This window comes from Hypanus sabinus, chromosome 8 (genome assembly GCF_030144855.1).
Source record: "Hypanus sabinus isolate sHypSab1 chromosome 8, sHypSab1.hap1, whole genome shotgun sequence".
Classification (NCBI taxonomy): domain Eukaryota; kingdom Metazoa; phylum Chordata; class Chondrichthyes; order Myliobatiformes; family Dasyatidae; genus Hypanus; species Hypanus sabinus.
The window spans coordinates 267,054-287,580 of record NC_082713.1 but is presented as its reverse complement, the minus strand read 5'-3'; the positions used below and the strand labels follow the sequence as shown (position 1 = coordinate 287,580).

General features: G+C 40.0%; 1 protein-coding gene across 2 annotated transcripts in view; it reads left to right on the top strand.

The window, feature by feature from the left end:
• Positions 1-20,527, top strand: part of LOC132397885 (glypican-4-like) — a 166,451-nt gene that overhangs the window by 100,857 nt on the left and 45,067 nt on the right. For both annotated transcript variants that reach the window (XM_059976639.1, XM_059976641.1), the window contains one exon: positions 19,434-19,609. In XM_059976639.1, the coding sequence (XP_059832622.1) occupies positions 19,434-19,609 (176 nt within the window). The remainder of the gene's footprint in view (positions 1-19,433; positions 19,610-20,527) is intronic.

Here is a 20,527-nt window from a genome sequence, read left to right as displayed (position 1 = left end):
AGAATCATATTTACAATCAATAACATCCGTTAATAACCGATGATCAATAAGAAAATAGTCAATTCTAGAATAGCTATGATATACATGTGAAAAAAATGAAAATTCTTTATCTTTAGGGTTCAAAAACCGCCATATTTCTGTAATTCCCGAATCAACCATAAACGAATTAATAAGTAGGGCTGATCTGTTCGGAAGAGTACGAATAGGTTTAGATCTATCCATCGAAGGATTCAAACAACAATTAAAATCTCCACCCATTATCAACATATATTCATTTAGATTAGGAAGGGAAGTAAGTAAACGTTTAAAAAATTCAGGGCAGTCAAAGTTTGGAGCATAAATATTAACTAGAACAACTTTCCGATGAAAAAGTAAGCCAGTTATCAACAAAAATCTACCCTGTGGGTCAGAAATAATTTCATGATGTGTAAACGATATTGAGGGGTCTATAAAAATAGACACACCCCTAATTTTAGCGGTACAATTCGAGTGAAATTGTTGACCCTTCCAGAACCTAAAAAAACGTTGATTATCCTCCCTCCTGATATGGGTCTCCTGTGCAAAGATAATATTAGCATTCAGTCTATGGAATACTTTAAATATTTTTTTACGTTTAATCGGATGATTTAAACCATTAGTATTCCAGGAGATAAAGTTAACAGATTTATCCATCATACTAATATTAGTTGTGTGTATCATAAAAGGTTAAAAAGACACATAACCCACAATTCAGGAAGGAGGAAAATTGATTCAGGAGCAACCGGAGAACATGACACCTCAACAATATTAATAATTTAAAGTCGGCCCATAAACTAAAAGCAAAAAAATAAAGAGCAAAAGCGTGAAAAAAGATCCCTCCCCCCTCCCCCCACCCTTCGAAAAAAAGCCAAGCGGCAGGCGCATAATCTAATACTAACATTACCCCCATTTCAAGATGGCAGCTCTATAAAAAGATTAAAAGAAAACTATATAACACCCAGATTAAGATATAGAGTTGCAAAAAAAATATATATCAATCAGAATAAAAGAAAACTAATATAATAAAACAAACAATCATTAATAAAAAAAATATAAACATCAAAATTTAAAAGTGTAATATACCTTTAAAAAAAAATCCCGTGTACAAATACAAGATGACGTTTCAAAAACAAAGACTTATGGGAAGAAGAAATGCCATTTTGAAAAAGCCATATTACTAAATACAAATGTGAGTTCAGCAATCTGTTAAAAGACAAAATAAGATTTTAAAAAAAGGGATATAATAAACAGTACAATATATATAAAAATAAGACCAAAAATCCAAAACATTCGTCCCATTTCTGAGTACAGGCAAACAAATAAATGCTTACAAAAAACAGAATCTTACGGGAAAAAGAAACGACATCTTAAAAAAAAGTAAATCATTATTGCAAAATATAAACGTATATAACCAAAACAGAAAGAAAAAAAAGATATTATAAAAATTAAAAAGAACATCTATAAACAATGATGATAGTAAAAAAAAAACCAGACCCATAGATCAAAATAATAAGTTGTAACCCAGCTTCATAGGTTAAAACTTAAAATAGAAAGATATCCTCTCTCCGAAAAATCTTCCACATAACACATAGTTCAAGTTGCAGTAGAAGATCGAAATTCTTCAACAAATTTCTTTGCTTCTTCCGGAGTGTTAACAATTTGCTGACTGTTGTCGTTCAGCGTAATTCTAAGCTTCGCTGGATACATTAAAACTTGTTTAAGTCCAATCGAATAAATCTCTGCCATCACTGGTTTAAAAGCGATTCTGGCTCTCATAACCTCATAAGAATAATCCTCAACAATTCGAAATTTGAAGTTATTGTAAGAAATCATACCTTTTTTACGAGCTAATCGAATTAAAAGCTCTTTCTCACGAGGATAATGAAGGCGAACAATCACCGCTCGTGGTTTATCAGTCATAGACGAAAACCTCGCAACTCTGTGAGCACGGTCAATAACAGGTTTAGTTGGCAAACCTTCATCACCGAAAATTTCCCACAGTAATTTAGAGAAAAATTCAGTTAAATCACCGGACTCAACTTTTTCGGAAAACCCGATAATTCGCAAATTCTGTCTGCGAGATCGATTTTCGAGATCAGTAATTTTAAACTTACGCTGATCTACAGCTTTAAGAGTCGATTGTACCTTCTTATCCAACGCCTCAAGTGTACGTGCTTTTTCAACAATTAATTTTTCAAGAGTCTCCAACTTATCTTCATGCCGCTGAATATCCGTTGCCTGCGACTGAAACTTAGTATCAAGCGATTTAACAGCTCCTTCAAGTTCAGACATTTTCGTGGTGAGCTTGTTTTCCAAACTTGCAATTTTACTTTCCAAACTTGCCATTTTACTTTCCGTCTTGCTTTCCAAACTTGTAAGTTTAGTGTCCAGAAGATTAGAAATTGCATCGATAGATAAAGGCTCCTTAGAGGATTTCTTACTTGTAGCCATTTTAAGTTCGGCAAAGTTAGATCAAATATAGTTTTAGGGGAAAAAAAGTCAATCGAAAATATCAACTCATTTGATTAAATTCGAAAAGATTTGATTAAAGGGTGATTATAGTTAGAAAAGTGAAGAGCGCCTAAAAGGCAGATGTTTACGTCGCCATCTTGAAACTCCACCGCAGTCAGTTCTTCTGCTATCTCTGCATCTCTCATTACAATATCTCCAGTGTCAGTTTGTATTGGTCCTATATCTACCCTCGACTCTCTTTTACCTTTTATATACTTAAAAAAGCTTTTAGTATCTTCTTTGATATTAGTCGCCAGCTTCCACTCATAATTCAACTTTTCCTTCCAAAAGACCTTTTTAATTTCTTTCTGCAATTTTAAAAGCTCCCCAATCCTCTATCTTCCCAATAGATTTGATTTCCTTGTATGCCCTTTCTTTTGCTCTTTCTTTGACTCTGACTTCACTTGTCAGCCACTGTAGTGTCCTTCTTCCCTTTGAAAATTTCTTATTTGGAATATATCTGTCTTGCACTTCCCTCATTTTTCGCAAAAACTCCAGCCATTGCTGCTCTGCTGTCCTTCCTGCAAATGTCTCTTTCCAGTCAACTTCGGCCATATCCCCTCTTATGCCATTGTAATTTTTTTTTATCCCACTGAAATACCGACACACTGGATTTTATTTTTTGCTTCTCAAATTTCAATGTGAACTCGATCATAATGTGATCACTGTTCCCTAAGGGTTCCTTAACCTTACGCCCTATCCTCACCTCCGGATCGTGGCATGACACCCAATCCAGCACAGCCGATCCCCCTAGTGGGCTCAACAACAATCTGTTCTAAAAAGCCATCCTTTACACATTCTACAAATTCTTTTTCTTGAGGTCCAGTTCTGACCTGGTTTTCCCAATCCACTTTCATATTAAAGAAAGTATATTTGCCAGTTTTCAACTTTACCAAATCGTTACAGTAAAAGAAAAAGAGATAAAAGAGCTCATTACTGTTGACCCAGTCTAACTGTGCACATAAATGATGGAGCATTTCTGTAGTAGCTGGGAGTAGCTTTACTCATGATGCAGAATTCCCATCACCAACCACCCTTCCCTTCTTGGAATGCTCCGCCATGCGAAGTATTCTTTGCAAGAGGGTTTCCCCTTCAGATGAGAACTCCCAGGCATCTTCCCTGTTGCTCTTCTCTCTGCACCTTCTGCCCAAAAGGCCTCAAACCAGATTATTATCCTTCAGAAAACTCTTCCCACCCAGCACTCCAGAATGTTCCACACCATCCCACTCCTGCTTAGTTTACATAACATTCCTAAATTGGACAACATGGCTCTTTATCTTTAGCCAAAACTGAAACATTCTTACTAACAGGACACACTACTTTTACAGAAAACTGCTAAAATAAAATACCTCACAGCCTAACGTTAGAAATCTTAACCAGGGCATTACACTTATTATAACTCACAGTAATTTTTGGGTATTTGTTGCTGTAAATAACAGTCACAACTTATCAGTAACAATATTATTTATTCTGATCATTGCCCTTAAAATCTCTGCATGTGGCTTAGTGTTTCATTGTTTTACTACTTTACTGTCAAGTAGTTTGTAGGACTTTGCATTGTTAAAAGTTCCTTATAGATCATAAGACCATAAGACATAGGAGCAGAATTCAGCCATTCAGCCCATCGAGTTCACACCGCCATTTCATCATGGCTGACTCTGAATCCATTCAACCCCATACACTGCTCTCTCACCATATCCCTTGATGCCCTGACCAATCAGGAATCTATCAACATCTGCTTTGAATATACCCATGGACTTGGCTTCCATCACTGTCTGTGGCAGAGTTTTCCACAGATTCACCATTCTTTGGCTAAAAAAGTTCCTCCTTACTTGTGTTCTAAAATGTCACCCCTCAATTTTGAATCTGTGCCCTCTAGTTCTGGATACCCCCACCTGAAGAAATATCCTCCTCACATCCACCTTATCTAGTCCTTTCAACATTTAGTAGGTTTCAATGAGATCCCCGCGCATTCTTCGAAATTCTGGTGCGTACAGGCCTGAAGCTGCCAAACGCTCCACATATGTTAACCCTTTCATTCCCGGAATCGTCTTTGTGATCCTCTTCTGGACTCTCTCCAAGGAGAATACATCCTTTCTGAGATATGGCGCCGAAAACTTGACAGTACTCCAAGTGAACAGATTAGATATGGCAAAGTTAGTTCCCGTGGTAGGGCAGTCTAGGACAAGAGGGCATGACTTCAGGATTGAAGGACATCCATTTAGACAATAGAAAATAGGTGCAGGAGTAGGCCATTCGGCCCTTCTAGCCAGCATCGCCATTCACTGTGATCATGGCTGATCATACACAATCAGTACCCCGTTCCTTCCCTCTCCCCATATCCCTTGACCCCGCTATCTATAAGAGCTGTATCTAACTCTCTTAAATGCATCCAAAGACTTGGCCTCCACTGCCTTCTGGGGCAGAGCATTCCACATATCCACCACTCTCTGGGTGAAAAAGTTTTTCCACATCTCTGTTCTAAATGGCCTACCCCTTATTCTTAAACTGTGCCCTCTAGTTCTGGACTCACCCATCAGCGGGAACATGCTTCCTGCCTCCAGTGCGTCCAATCCCTTAATAATCTTATATGTTGCAATCAGATCCCCTCTCATCCTTCTAAATTCCAGTGTATACAAGCCCAGTCGCTCCAATCTTTCAACATATGACAGTCCCGCCATTCCGGGAATTAACCTTGTGAACCTACGCTGCACTCCCTCAATAGCAAAAATGTCCTTCCTCAAATTTAGAGACCAAAACTGCACACAATACTCCAGGTGGGGTCTCACCAGGGCCCTGTACAGCTGCAGAAGGACCTCTTTACTCCTATACTCAATTCCTCTTGTTATAAAGGACAGCATGCCATTAGCTTTCTTCACTGCCTGCTGTATCTGCATGCTTGCTTTCATTGACTGATGTACAAGAACACCTAGATCTCGTTGTACTTCCCCTTTTCCTAACTTGACTCCATTTAGAAAGTAATCTGCCTTCCTGTTCTTGCCACCAAAGTGGATAACCTCACATTTATCCACATTAAACTGTATCTGCCATACATTTGCCCATGCACCCAACCTGTCCAAGTCACCCTGCATTCTCATAACATCCTCCTGACATTTCACACTGTCACCCAGCTTTGCGTCATCAGCAAATTTGCTAATGTTACTTTTAATCCCTTCATCTAAATCATTAATGTATATTATAAACAGCTGCGGTCCCAGCACCGAACCTTGCTGTACCCCACTGGCCACAGCCTGCCATTCCAAAAGGGACCTGTTAATCACTACTCTTTGTTTCCTCTCAGCCAGCCAATTTTCAATCCATGTCAGTACTCTGCCCCCAATACCATGTGCCCTAATTTTGCCCACTAATCTCCTATGTGGGACTTTATCAAAAGAGATGCGAAGAAATTTACTTCAATCGGGGCGCGGTAAATTCTGTGGAATTTGTTGCCACGAGAGGCTGTGGAGGCCAAGCCGTTGGGTGTATTTAAAGCAGAGATAGATAGGTTCTTGATTAGCCAGGGCATCAATGGGTATGGTGAGAAGGCAGGGGAGTGGGGATGACTGGAAGAATTTGATTGGCCCATGATTGAATGGCAGAGCAGACTGGATGGGCTGAATGGCCCACTTCTACTCCTATATCTTATGGTCTTAAGTGCAGCCTGCCTTACAAAGCTTCAGCATTATCTCCTTGTTTTTATATTAATTAACCTACTGGGAGTCTTGCATGAGGACTTTTCACCTCTGATGTTTGAATTTCTCCTCATTTAGATAATAGTCTGCACTATTGTTCCTTTCACCAAAATGCATTAACATAATATTTCCCAACACTGTATTCCATCTGCCATATTTTTGCCCATTCTTCCAATTTGTCTAAATCCTGCTGCAAACACATTGTTTCCTCAGCACTACTTACTCCTCCACTTATCTTTGTAACATCTGTAAACTTTGCCACAAAGCCATCAATTTTCATTATCCAAATCATTGACAAGCAACATGAAAAGTAGCAGTCCGAATACTGACCCCTTATGATGATGTCGACTCAGCCTGAGAGGCCAGCGTTGGGCATTTTCATGCCTTACAAGACGCAGAATGAAAAACTGTGTGGCGCACCACTCCTCACACAGACCCCTTAAGAACACCTCTAGTCGCTAGCAGCAAACCAGAAAAAGTCCCCTTTTATTCCTAATCACTGCCTCATGCTAGTCAGCCATTCCTCTATCTGTGCCAGTATCTTTCCTGTAACAACACACAATTTTATCTTGTTAGGCAGCCTCATGTGTGGCACCTTAGCAAATGCCTTCTGAAAATCTAAGTAAGTTACATCCATTGCCTCTCCTTTGTCCACCCTGTTTGTTACTTCCTGAAAGAATTTTAACATACTTGTCAGGCAACATTTCCCTTTATAGAAATAATGCTGATTTTGACTTATTTTATCAATAGTCTACAAGTACTCTGAAATCTCATCCGTAATAACACTTTCCCAACCATTGAGGTTAGGCTAACTGGCTTATAATTTCTACTCTATTGTCTTCCTCCCTTCTTAAAGAGTGGAGTGACATTTGCAATTTTCCAGTCTTCTGGGACCATGCAAGAGTCAAATGATTCTTGAAAGATCATAACCGATGCATCTGTTATCTCTTCAGCAGCCTCTTTCAGGACTCTGGTACCCACTAATATCTAAATGGGGAGAAGATTCAAACATCAAAGGTACAGAGGGACTTAGGAGTCCTTATGCAAGACTCCCAGAAGATTAATTTACAGGTTGAGTCTGTGGTGAAGTAGGCAAATGCAATGTTGGCACTTATTTCAAGGGGGGGGAAAAAATAAAAGCAAGGAGATAGCACCTTAATAAGACACTAGTCAGGCTGCACTTGGAGTACTGTCAACAGTTTTGGGCCCCATATCTCAGAAAGGATGTGTTGTCAGTGGGGAGTCCAGAAGAGGTTCACGAGGATAATTCCAGTACGAAGGGGTTAACATATGAGGTGCATTTGGCAGTTTTGGGCCTGTACTCACTGGAATTAAAGAAGAATGTGAGGAGAGCTCATTGAAACCTACCGAATGTTGAAAAGACTAGATAGGGTGGATGCGGAGACGATGTTTCCTGTGGCGGAGATATCCAGAACTAGAGAGCAGAGCCTCAAAATTGAGGGGTGACCTTTTGAATAAAGGTAAAAGGGAGATTTTTTAGCCCAGGAAGTGGTGAATCTGTGAAATGGTCTGCCACAGACTGCGATGGAGGCCAAGTCAATGGGGATATTTAGGATGGAAGTTGATTGTTTCCTGATCGATGAGGGCATCAAAGGATATGGCGAGGAGGCAGGTGTTTGAGGTTGAGTGGGATCTGGGATTAGCCATGATAGAATGGCAGAGCAGAGTTGATGGGCTGAATGGCCTAATTCTGCTCCTGTGCCTTATGTTCTAAGAAACCACTTTTAGGCATTCAACAAATTCCATCTTTTACAATCCAATACCAACATGATTTTCCCAATCCCCTTGCATATTGAAGACCCCCATTACAATTGTGACATTACCCTTATTACATGCGCCCTTTCCAGCTCCCTTTGCAATCTCAACCCCAGATCTTAGCTACTATTTGGAGGCCTACATATGATTCCCATAATGATTTTTTTACACTTGCAGTTTCTTAACTCCACCCAGAAAGATTTGACATTCTCTGACCCTATGTCACCTCTTTCTAAAGATGTAATTCCATGTTTTATCAATACAGCTACACCACTGCCTGTGCCTTTTAAGTGTAGGCTATGGCAGGGGACATGATCAGAGAGCTGATTCTCCAGTAGGGAATGTCAACAGGATAGAGTTACAGCCCTGTTCCCAATTGAAGTCCAGCTGTGGAGAAAATTATCAGGCAAGTTTAGTTCCTATTCAAGATATTTCAGCATTCCCACAAAACAATTGAAAAACTATAAATTACAACATGAAATAAATATATAAATCAAATTAATTATGTAGTGCAAATGGAGCAATAAAGAAAAAATAGTGATGTAGTGTACATTGGTTCACTGTCCTTTCAAAAATCTGATTTTGTTAGGGAAGAACCTTTTTCTAAAGCATTGAGTGTGTCTTCAGGCTCCTGTACTACCTCCTTGATGGTAGCACTGAGAAGAGGGCATGTCCTGGGTGGTTGGGATCCTTAATGATGGATGCCACAGTTTTGACACGTTGCTTTCAGAAGGTGTCCTGGGTGCTAGAGAGGCGAGTGCCCCTAGTTGAGTTTGCAACTTCCTGCAGCTTTTTCCAGTCCTTTGCAGTGGTAGGTGGTGATTCAATCAGTTTGAATGCTGTCCACAGTACATCTATAGAAATTTACAAGAGTCTGGTGACATACCAAGTCTGCTCAAACACCTAATGAAGTAGAGACACTGTTGTGCCTTCTTTGTAATTGCATGAAAATGGTGGGCCCACAATAGATCTTCGGAGATATTGACACCCAGGAACTTGAAACTGCTCACCTTTTCTACTGCTGATCCCTCAATGAGGACTTGTTTGTTTTCCCTTGACCTTGCCTTCTTGAAGTCTATGATGAATTTCTTGGTCTACTGATGTTGGGTGCAAGGTTGTTGTTATATATTTAATATTTCAATAATATTTGAGTAATTTTGTGTATTTATATGTATAGATTGATTAAGCATTCTTGTTCTTTTAAGTAATTAACTACGGGTTATATGTAGAAATATATTAATCACCACATTGCCACTTGATACTTGCACAGCTCGCTTAAGTAAAGACAAAGTTACACCTGCATTCTTTGGACTCCCCTGTTTCCTTTGAATAAGTTTAATGTTTTGAAGTTGCAGAGCATAATATTGTCGACGAGGTAGTTTTAAATCAAACATTCAAACTAAAAAAACACACAGGAACATCAACTAAAATACCCAGTCCAGCACGTGCAGCAAGATGATAGAGTTTTAAGCAAGAGACAGTGCAGCTCATATTATTCAGAAGGGAAGAAACAATTGAGTTTTTAAAAAAGTCCAAAAAACTGAAGAATTCAGGATTTGTAAAGAGTGAGCACTGAGTGATAATAATCATAAAAAAAAATCTGAAATGGCTAGTTACTTTGGGAAGATTGATGAATTTCATTATACTACGGGTAATTGGCTTATGTGGACTGAGCTATTGGAACTGTATTTTGAAGCAAATGAAATAAACAACGAGAAGTATGTGTCAATTTTGCTAAGTTCATTGGGTTTAAAGGCAGTTTGCTTCAAAGTTTGTTGCTTCAACCAAACCATCAGAAATGAGCTTTGCTGTTATTGCCAAAGTACTGCAGGAACACTTAGTACAAAGGCCATTGTTGAATGCAGGACATCTTAGGTTTCATAAGCAAAATCAAAAAGAAGGGGAGCCCATTTCAGCATACGTGGCTGAATTGAAGAGATTGTCTGAGCATTGTCAGTTTGGTAATGGTCTTAATGATGCACTAAGAGATTGTGTAGTTTGTGGAATCTTCAAAGAAAGCATTCAAAAATGGTTCCTAACTGAAGCACAACTTACAAGTACATTTAAAAGTGCAGTGGAAATCACTGTTTCAATGGAAACTGCAGATAGAGATGCAACGGAGTTGCACTCAGAAATTAAAGTGAGTGTGAATAAAATTGCAGCATCTAAACAGAAACCAGCCTGGTCAAAGAAATGGTGTTATCATTGTGACAATGCAGATTTAAAAGGTGAAACTTGCAAAAAATGCAACAAAGTACGACACATGCAAAGAACAAGAAGAAAATAAATGATCTGCACTGGAAAGAGAAAAAGATAAAAAGTTGCAGTTTCAAAAAGAACATTAATCTTCATGCTGTTGATGGAAAATCCGATAATGTAAAGAGTGACACTGTATTGTTTAGCATTGAGATTTACACTGAAAATTAGCAACAGACAAGCAATAACACTTGCACCAGAAGTGAACAGCAGATTAACTAAAATGGAATTAGAAATTGGTTCAGCTCTTTCAATCATTCCACAAAGTAAGTTTGAATAGCATTTGTCAAGTTGGAGGCCAGTGACTAGTGGTGTGCCTCAGGGATCTGTACTGGGTCCAATGTTGTTTGTTATATACATTAATGATCTGGATGATGAGGTGGTAAATTGGATTAGTAAGTATGCAGATGATACTAAGATAGGTGGCGTTGTGGATAATGAAGTAGGTTTTCAAAGCTTGCAGAGAGATTTAGGCCAGTTAGAAGAGTGGGCTGAAAGATGGCAGATGGAGTTTAATGTTGATAAGTGTGAGGTGTTACATTTTGGTAGAAATAATCAATATAGGACATACATGGTAAATGTTAGGACATTGAAGAATGCAGTAGAACAGAGTGATCTAGGAATAATGGTGCATATGTCCCTGGAGGTGGAATCTCATGTGGATAGGGTGGTGAAAAAAGCTTTTGGTATGTTGGCCTTTTATAAATCAGAGCATTGAGTATAGGAGTTGGGATGTAATGTTAAAATTGTACAAGGCATTGGTAAGGCTGAATTTGGAGTATGGTCACTAAGTTATAGGAAAGATGTTAAGAAAATAGAGAGTACAGAGAAGATTTACTGGAATGTTACCTGGGTTTCAGCACCTAAATTACAGGGAAAGATTGAACAAGTTAGGTCTTTATTCTTTGTAGAGTAGAAGGTTGAGGGGGGACGATAGAGGTATTTAAAATTATGAAGGGGATAGATAGAGTTGACATGGATAGGCTTTTTCCATTGAGAGTAGGGGAAATTCAAACAAAAGGACACGACTTGAGAGTTAAGGGGCAAAAGTTTAGGGGGAACTTTACTTAGAGAGTGGTAGCTGTGTGGAACGAGCTTCCAGTAGAAGTGGTAGAGGCAGGTTCGATATTGTCATTTAAGAAAAAAATTGGATAGGTATATGGACAGGAAAGGAATAGAGGGTTATGGGCTGAGTGCAGGTCGGTGGGACTAGGTGAGAGCAAGCATTTGGCACGGACTAGAAGGGCCGAGATGGCCTGTATCCATGCTGTATTTGTTATATGTTATATGGTTACTAAACTGAAGCCTGCAGGTACCCAACTGGGAATTTACACTGGAAAAAAAAAGGTAATTTCTGTAGGAGTGGCATTTGTGACAGTGAAACACAGCAAGCAACAAGCCACATTGAGCGTTTATGTGGTAAAAAAACAAGAGCTAGCATTATAGGATGTGAGTGGATGAGACAGTTAGAACTTGAATGTAGATCTATCCACCATTTGCATGTCACATCTGCTGCAATGAAGCCAACTGAAAGTGAGTTAATAAAGGATGTTGCCATTACTGTCTCAATGCTGAACCCCAAAAACCATTGCCCAACAGAGGACAAATAGGTGTTGGTGTCAACCTCTGTCCTTCTGGTAGGAAAGCATGTTAATAGACAATAGACAATAGGTGCAGAAGTAGACCATTCGGCCCCTCGAGTCTGCACCGCCATTCTGAGATCATGGCTGATCATTCACTATCAATACCCAGTCCCTGCCTTGTCCCCATATCCCTTGATTCCCCTATCCATCAGATATCTATCTAGCTCCTTCTTGAAAGCATCCAGAGAAATGGCCTCCACTGTCTTCCGAGGCAGTGCATTCCACACCTCCACAACTCTCTGGGAGAAGAAGCTCTTCCTCAACTCTGTTTTAAATAACTGACCTCTTATTCTCAATCCATGCCCTCTGGTACTGGACTCTCCCAACATCTGGAACATATTTCCTGCCTCAATCCTATCAAATCCTTTAATTATCTTAAACGTTTCAATCAGATCCCCTCTCAATCTCCTCAATTCCAGTGTGTACAAGCCCAATTTCTCCAATCTCTCTGCGTAAGACAGCCAAGGAAGGACTACGATGCTCAGAAGAAACATGGAAGTAAGAAAAACAGTAGTCTGACTACAACAATTTTAGAAGGCAACATATATGAGAAAGCTTCTGATATGTTAATCACAAGGGTAAGAAATCCTCCGCAGGGATTAAATCTTTAGGCCTGAATGGGTTAATTTTTAATTTACTATTCCACAGGTGTCCATATATAGTAGTTTCAATATATAATATACTGTGTATATAGTTGAGATCCATTCTCTATAGAGTTGGAGTTTGTAGCTATACAGGGAGGAGTGTTGCCTATTTAATATTTCATTAATACTTAAGTAATCTTGTGTGTATATTATGGATTGATTAAGCATTCTTGTTTATTTAAATAATTATGTATGGTTATATGTAGAAATACATTAATTGCATACGTCATTACACTACCAGATGATAAGGGCACACCTCACTTAAAATAAGGACAAAGTTACGCCCATATGTTTCAGATTCCCATCTCCTTTGAATTAGTTTACTGTTTTGAAGTTATAAAACAATACAGTTGTTGCGACCCCACTCAAACAGCTAATCTATCTTATTCCTGTACACCTACACGTCACTATCAGAAATTCTGCAAACGATAGTTGTGTCATCGGGTGTAGAGAGAGTAAAGCAGTGGGCTAAGCATACATCCTTAATGTGCACTGGGGTTGATTATCAGTGAGCAGGAGAAGGTACTTCCAGTCTGCACTGGGTCTCCCAATGAGGAAGTCAAGGATCCAGTTGCAGAATGAGTACCAAGACCCAGGTTTTGGAGCTTTTTGATTAGTACTGCAGGCATGATGATGTTAAATACTGCTGTAATCATTAAGCAATAGCCTGATGTAGGTGTTGCTATTGTCCAGGTGATCCAAGGCCAAATGGAGAGCCAGAGAGTTAGCATCCACTGTAGCTCTGTTGTGGTGATAGGCAACTTGCTATTGTCCAGGTCCTTGCTTAGACAGGAGTTGATTCTAGCCATGACCAACCTCTCAAAGCACTTCACTATAGATGTGAGTGCAACTGGGTGATGTTCATTGAGGTAGCTGTCAGTACTCTTCTTGGGCACTGGTATAATTGTTGCCCTTTCGAAGCAGGTGGGAACCTCCGACTTTAGGAATGAGAGACTGAAGATGTCCTTGAACACTCCTGCCAGTTGGTTGACACAGGTTTTCAGAGCTCCGCCAGGTATACCATCAGGGCCCGATGCCTTGTGAGGTTCACTCTCTTGAAAGATGTTTTGATCATAGAGTCACTGGATGCTGCAGGGATTTGCACAGATGTAGTTTTATTCTCCCTTTCAAAGCATGAATAAAAGGCATTGTGTTCATCTGGGAGTGAAGCTTCATGACAATTCATGACAATGACATTTGGCCTGGTTAGTCATATACATGATACAAGTTAGAATAAATTACTGAGCACAGTCAGTCTCAAAATATCATAAGACATTACTGCTCCTATTTCTTGTGGTCTGATGGTCTTAAGTCATTAGAAATTAGAACTAGTTTGAAGGAGTATTGAATCCTAAAAAAATTATCAGTGGTATACAAGGCCATCAACTGTTGATCAGTTTTTTTAATTCTCTCACTTCTTCAGGACATAATTGTGTGATCTGTCAATAAATGTTGAAACAGTTTTGAGTTGCACTGTTCTTGCTGAACACTGACGTGAGACTAGAACATTCTTTTACCATTTAAGCATCTGATTGTCCACCTCCTTTGAGGATAGAATAAGCGCAGTGGATAAGACCACAAGACCATAAGATATAGGAGCAGAAGTAGGCCACTTGGCCCGTCAGGTTTGCTCTGCCATTCAAACATGGGCTGATCAAATTCTTCCAGTCATCCCCACTCCCCTGCCTTCTTTCCATACCCTTTGATGCCCTGGCTAATCAAGAGCCTATCTATCTCCGCTTGAAATACACTCAATGACTTGGCATCCAAGAGGGGTACAGATGGACTTGGATTTCCAGAAGACATTCAATAAAGTGCCGCATAAAAGACTTATTGATGAGATAAGGATACAGAGAGTTGGGGGTGGGGTATTAGTATGGATTGAAGATTGGTTAACTAATAGAAAGCAGAGAGTTGGGGGACATGGGCATTATTCTGGTTAGCAATCAGAGGTGAGTAGTGTGCGGGGTCAGTGCTGGGCCCACAACTGTTCAAGATATACATTAACGATCTGGAAAGGGGATTGAGTGTAGTGTATCTAAGTTTGCTGATGATACTAAATTGAGTGGAAAAGCAAATTGTGCAGAAGATACAGAGAGTCTGCAGAGGGATATAGATAGGTTAAGTAAGTGGGCAAGGGTCTGGCAGGTGGAGTACAATGTAGGTAAATGCAATTTTGGAAGGAAAAATGGAAGAGCAGATTATTACTTAAATGGTAAAAAATTGCAGCATCCTGCTGTGCAGAGGGACTTGGGAGTGCTTGTGCATGAATCAAGGTTGGTTTTCAGGTGCAACAGCCTATCAAGATGACAAATGGAATGTTGGCCTTCATTGCTAGAGGGATTAAATTTAAGAGCAGGGAGGTCATGCTGCAACAGGGCACTGGTGAGGCTGAACCTGGACTACTGCATGCAGTTCTGGTCTCCTTACTTAAGGAAAGATATACTGGCTTTGGAAGCGATGTAGAGGAGGTTCACCTGGTTGATTCCAGAGATGAGGGGGTTAGACTATGAGGAGAGATTGAGTCACCTGGTACTGTACTTGCTATAATTGAGAAGGATGAGAGGAGATCTTATAGAAATATATAAAATTATGAAAGGGATAGATCGGGGGTCGGCAACCTGCGGCTCCCGAGCCATTTGTGGCTCTTTCACCTCTGTGCTGCGGCTCCCTGTGGCTTTGGGAAATAATTGGTCAGTATTTAATTAAAATGTATTTTATGTTAGTTTGTTAGCTTTTGAAATGTAATTCTAAATTTGAAGATTATGGTGATCTTGTACAATGTAAGTGTGGCGACACATTTTCTGACACATCCGAAACGGCTCTCAATTAGCCAGCATTCCGGCTAAGGGAGATTGCCTACGGGGGTTTGTGAGTACGTGTCTTTTGCAGCATCTGCGTCCATGGGGGCTGGGTTGAGGGAGGCTTAGAAGCAAGGCTGTTTAGTTCGAATAAAGTTATTCGACTGCAGTTTACTGACTGCCTGAACACACCGCTGCAACGTGTTTTTATCGCTATTAATATACGTCACCACTGCCAATACCTGACACCCGCCAGTGCGCGATTTCTTTAATTTTTCGATCCAAGGTAAGCCAACTATGGAGAATTCTAAAAAAAGAAAAGTGACTGAAGAAAACAGAACGTTTAATGATACGTGGACAGATTCATTTGCTTTCACTGTTGACGAGACTGGTTTACCGGTATGCTTAATATGCAATGAGAAACTAGCAAACAACAAAAAGTCAAATGTCGCAAGGCATTTCCAGAGTAAACACGCAGCCTTTGCTCAAAAATATCCGGATGGAGATGAGAGAAAAAAAGCCGTTTCGGAACTGATGCGGAAGGTTGATCTGAGCAAAAATCATTTCCAGAAATGGATGAAGTCAGGAAAATCAACGACATACGCCAGTTATATTGCCGCTCAGGAAATAGTCAGGCACGGGAAGCAGTTTACAGATGGTGAATATATAAAAGAATCTTTCATTAAGATTTCAGAACATCTATTCACGGACTTTAAAAACAAGAGTGAAATTGTGCAGAAAATCAGGGATATGCCCCTCTCTGCAAAGACTGTCAAAGACAGAACCATAAAAATGGCAGAAGACATCACAAGACAGCAAATTAAAGACATCAATTCAGCTGTGGCCTACTCGATTGCCTGTGACGAGTCTAAAGACAAAGGCGATATTGAACAAATAGCGTTGTTCTGCCGGTATGTAAACTCTGCCGGGCCACAGGAAGAACTGATTGAGTTGATACCTCTAAAAGACCAAACACGGGGGGAGGACATCTGTGAGGCTGTCTTGAATTGTTTAAGAGCCAAAGGAATAAAGACCACACATCTGGTGTCAGTAGCTACTGATGGGGCTCCGAATATGACGGGAACGCACAAGGGATTTGTGGCTTTACTGCAGAAGTCGCTGGACAGAAAGCTGCTGACTTTTCACTGCATCTTGCACCAAGAGGCACTGTGCGCTCAAACATTTCCTCCGGAATGCACAGAAGTAATGGATGTTGTCATTCAGATTGTCAATAAAATAATGGCAAAAAGTTTAAATCACCGTCAATTCCGTTTGTTACTGGACGAGATGGAAAGCGCATATTCTGATCTCCTGCTGCACAACAAAGTCCGGTGGCTGTCCAAAGGGGAGGTGCTGAAACGCTTTGTCGCGTGTCTGGAAGAAGTGAAAACTTTCCTGGGCAGCAAAGGGCTCAACTTTCCTGAGCTGGAACAGCCAGAGTGGCTGGAAAAGCTACACTTCATGGTAGACATGACAGCGCACCTGAACACGCTGAACACAGCTCTTCAGGGGAAAGGACGCACAGCCCTGCACATGTTGGAGGATGTCTTGGCATTCGAGCGCAAGTTGACAGTGCTTGCCAGAGATTTACAGAAAGGCACTTTGTCTCACTTCCCCAATTTGAGAGAGTTCAAACAAGGTCACGACATGATAATTTCGGAGTATTTACATTCTGCAATCATCGCAATGCAAACATCGTTTGGGAAACGCTTCTGTGAGTTCAGAGAGGAAAAAAACACATTATCCTTCCCGGTCACTCCCTTAAGCATCGATCCTTCCCTACTGAATACGACTGCATTGGCAGGTGTGAGTCAACCTGATCTTGAGATGGAACTGGCCGACATAGCCGACAAAGACATATGGGTGTCCAAGTTTAGACGCTTGACAGCAGACCTTGAAGATGTTGCCCGTCAGAAGGCCGTTCTTGCTCAGAATCACAAATGGAGTGATATTGAAAACCTTCCAAATCCGGACCAACTTGTGTTTGAAACATGGAATGCTGTGCCCGACATTTATGTAAACATGAAAAAGTATGCGCTTGGAGTCCTGTCGATCTTTGGATCCACATATGTATGTGAGCAGGTGTTCTCCAACATGAACTTTATTAAAAACAAACATCGCGCATGCTTCACAGATGACAGCTTGCGATCCTGTGTAAAGATGAAGGTGACGTCATACAGCCCTGATGTGCAGACGCTGTGCGCTGAGGTCCAGGAGCAGAAATCCCATTAACCAAGTATGATAAATATTTTAATTGCCTATTATTTTATGTATATTCATATTTTTTCATTGTTCAGTGAAATAGTCCTTTTATTTTTCAGGCTGACAGCTGGCTGATGATATTTTTGGTTTGCTGCTGGCGGAAAATTTAAGTTCGGCGTTTTTCATAAATACAAGAAGGACTCAAATAGACATTGAGTATTTTACTTAAAAGTAACTTTCAACCCAACGTCTTTTTTTCGGAGTTCAAAATGTTTTTGTTGCATGCAGAAATGTAATTTCGTTTTCTCTGCAGGAGTTCATCAATTTCATAAATGCAACACATTATAGTTTGTTTATACATAGCATAAAGGCAAAAAAAACGTTGTATGCAGTGTTATTTCATTTTAAATGTCAAACGGGTTTTGCGGCTCCCAGTGTTTTCTTTTCTGTGGGAAACGGGTCCAAGTGGCTCTTTCAGTGGTAAAGGTTGCTGACCCCTGGGATAGATAATATCGAGGCAGGAAAGTTGTTTCCACTGGTAGGTGAGACTAGAACTAGGAGACAGCCTCAAGATTCGGGGGAATAGGGTGGAGATGAGGAGGAACTGCTTTTCCCAGTGAGTGGTGATTCTGTGGAATTCTCTGCCCAACGAAGCAGTAAATATGTTTTAAGACATAGAAGGGGAATTAAGGATTATGGGGAAAAGGGAGTGGAGATGAGACCATGGCTAGATTAGCCACGATCTTATTGAATGGCAGAGCAGGCTTGGCAGGCAAGATGGTCTACTGCTCCTATTTTTTATGTTCATATGTTCTTATATTCTCCTGTTGCCAAGTTCAAAGTAAATTTATTATCAAAGTACATATGTGTCACCATATACAATTCCAAGAAGTATTTTCATGCGGGCATTCACAGTAAATACAAAGAAATGCCATAGAATCAATGAAAAAAACCACAAACACCAAGACGACAAACTGCAAATACAGAAAGAAAACAGTATAAAATAATAATATCAAATAAATACGCAACTCTGAGCTTTGAACTCTGGGTTTGTACTCCCAGAGTTTGAAGAATGAAGGGATCTCATTGAAACCTATCCAATATCGAAAGGCCTAGATAGAGTGGATGTGGAGAGGATGTTTTTTTATCGTGGGGTGAGGGGGAAGTATTGGACCAGAGGGACAGCCCAAGAATAGTGTGACGTCCCTTTAGAACAGAAATGCTGAAAAATTTATTTAGCCAGAGGGTGTGAACCTGTGCAATTCATTGCCACATGTGGCTGTGGAGGCCAAATCATGGAATATGTTGAAAGCAGAAGTTGAAAGGTTCTTGATTAGTTAGGATTTCAAAGGTTATGGAGAGAAGGCAGGAAAATGTAGTTGAGAGGGCTGATAATCAGCCATGATAGAATGGTGTGATGAATGGTGTAATTCTGCTCCTATGTTTTATGGTTTACTATTATACGTGGAGAGATTTAGTGAAACTGGATCGGCTAAGGCAAGATTTAATACTGGCGTTTGAAGAACTAGAGCTTTGCTGGAGTTAATAAGCACAATTTGATCAGAGGACAAGGCTTGAAATTGGTTGAAAAAATAATGTGCTGTTGAGTTTCATTTTGACATAATTGGAATCTTCTACATAGAAAGGTGGAAGAAACATTGTTTTTTAAAATTTATTTTTCAGTAGTTAGTGGAGAATGAATTTCAGGACTTTGGAGAAGATCTTTACCATAGACACAGCCTCAGTGTTTTCCCTATTGTGTGTCCAGTGGTGCAGAATGCAAATCATCTTGTAGAATTTCATTATGTTTTTCACAGTGCAATTTTTCTTTTATTTTTCAAATCGGACAGCTTTCCATTACAATATAAAGGGATTATTTGTGTTTGCCAGGTACAATTTTCCAGTGGCAGGTAATGGCCTTGCTAACCAGCTCAATAACCCGGCTGTTAAAGTGGATATTACCAAACCAGACATGGTGATTCGGAGGGAGATAATGGTGCTGCGAATAATGACTAATAAAATTAAAAATGCCTATCACGGAAATGATGCAACATTTCAAGATGCAGGTAAGTTACTTTTCCCTAGATAAAGGTCACCTTGATGTATGTTTTTAAAATCAAATGTATTTAATACTTTAGGAAGAGAGAGTCATAAAAACAGAAAATCTACAGCACAATACAGGTCCTTTGGCCCACGAAGTTGTGCCGAACATGTCCCTACCTTAGAAATTACTAGGCTTACTTACAGCCCTCTATTTTACTAAAATCTATGTACCTATCCAAAAGTCTCTTAAAAGACCCTATCATATCCACCTCCACCACCTTTGCCGGCAGCCCATTCCACACACTCACCATTCTCTGAGTTAAAAAGACTTACCCCTGACATCTCCTCTGTACCTACTCCCCCACACCTGAAACCTATGTCCTCTTGTGGCAACCATTTCAGCCCTGGGAAAAAGCCTCTGATTATCAACACATAATCAAAAGTGATCTTTTTTGCCTTTCAAGCTAGCATATATTACACCTCTCTTGTTTGACTGAAGAACTAAATTTAAAATTACCATTATAGAGAACTACAATACAGAAACAGGCCCTTTGGCCCATCTGTTTGTACCAGACTATTATTCTGCTTAGTTGCATTACCTGGTCCATAACCCGTACTGCCCCCCCACCCCCATACATGTATTTGTCCAAATCTGTCTTAAATGTTGAAATCAAATCCACATCCCCCATTTCCCCATATAGGTATATGAAGCTTACAAAAATAGAGGGCTATGGGTAAACGTAGGTAGTTCTAAGGTAAGGACATGCTTGGCACAGCTTTTTGGGCTGAAGGGCCTATATTGTGCTGTAGGTTTTCTCTGTTCTGTGTTTCTATTTCCACTGGCTGCTCGTTCTACACTCTCACCACCCTCTTGAGTGAGAAAGTTCCTCCTAAGGTTCTCCTTAAATGTTTCACTTTTCATCCTTAACCCATGATCCTGC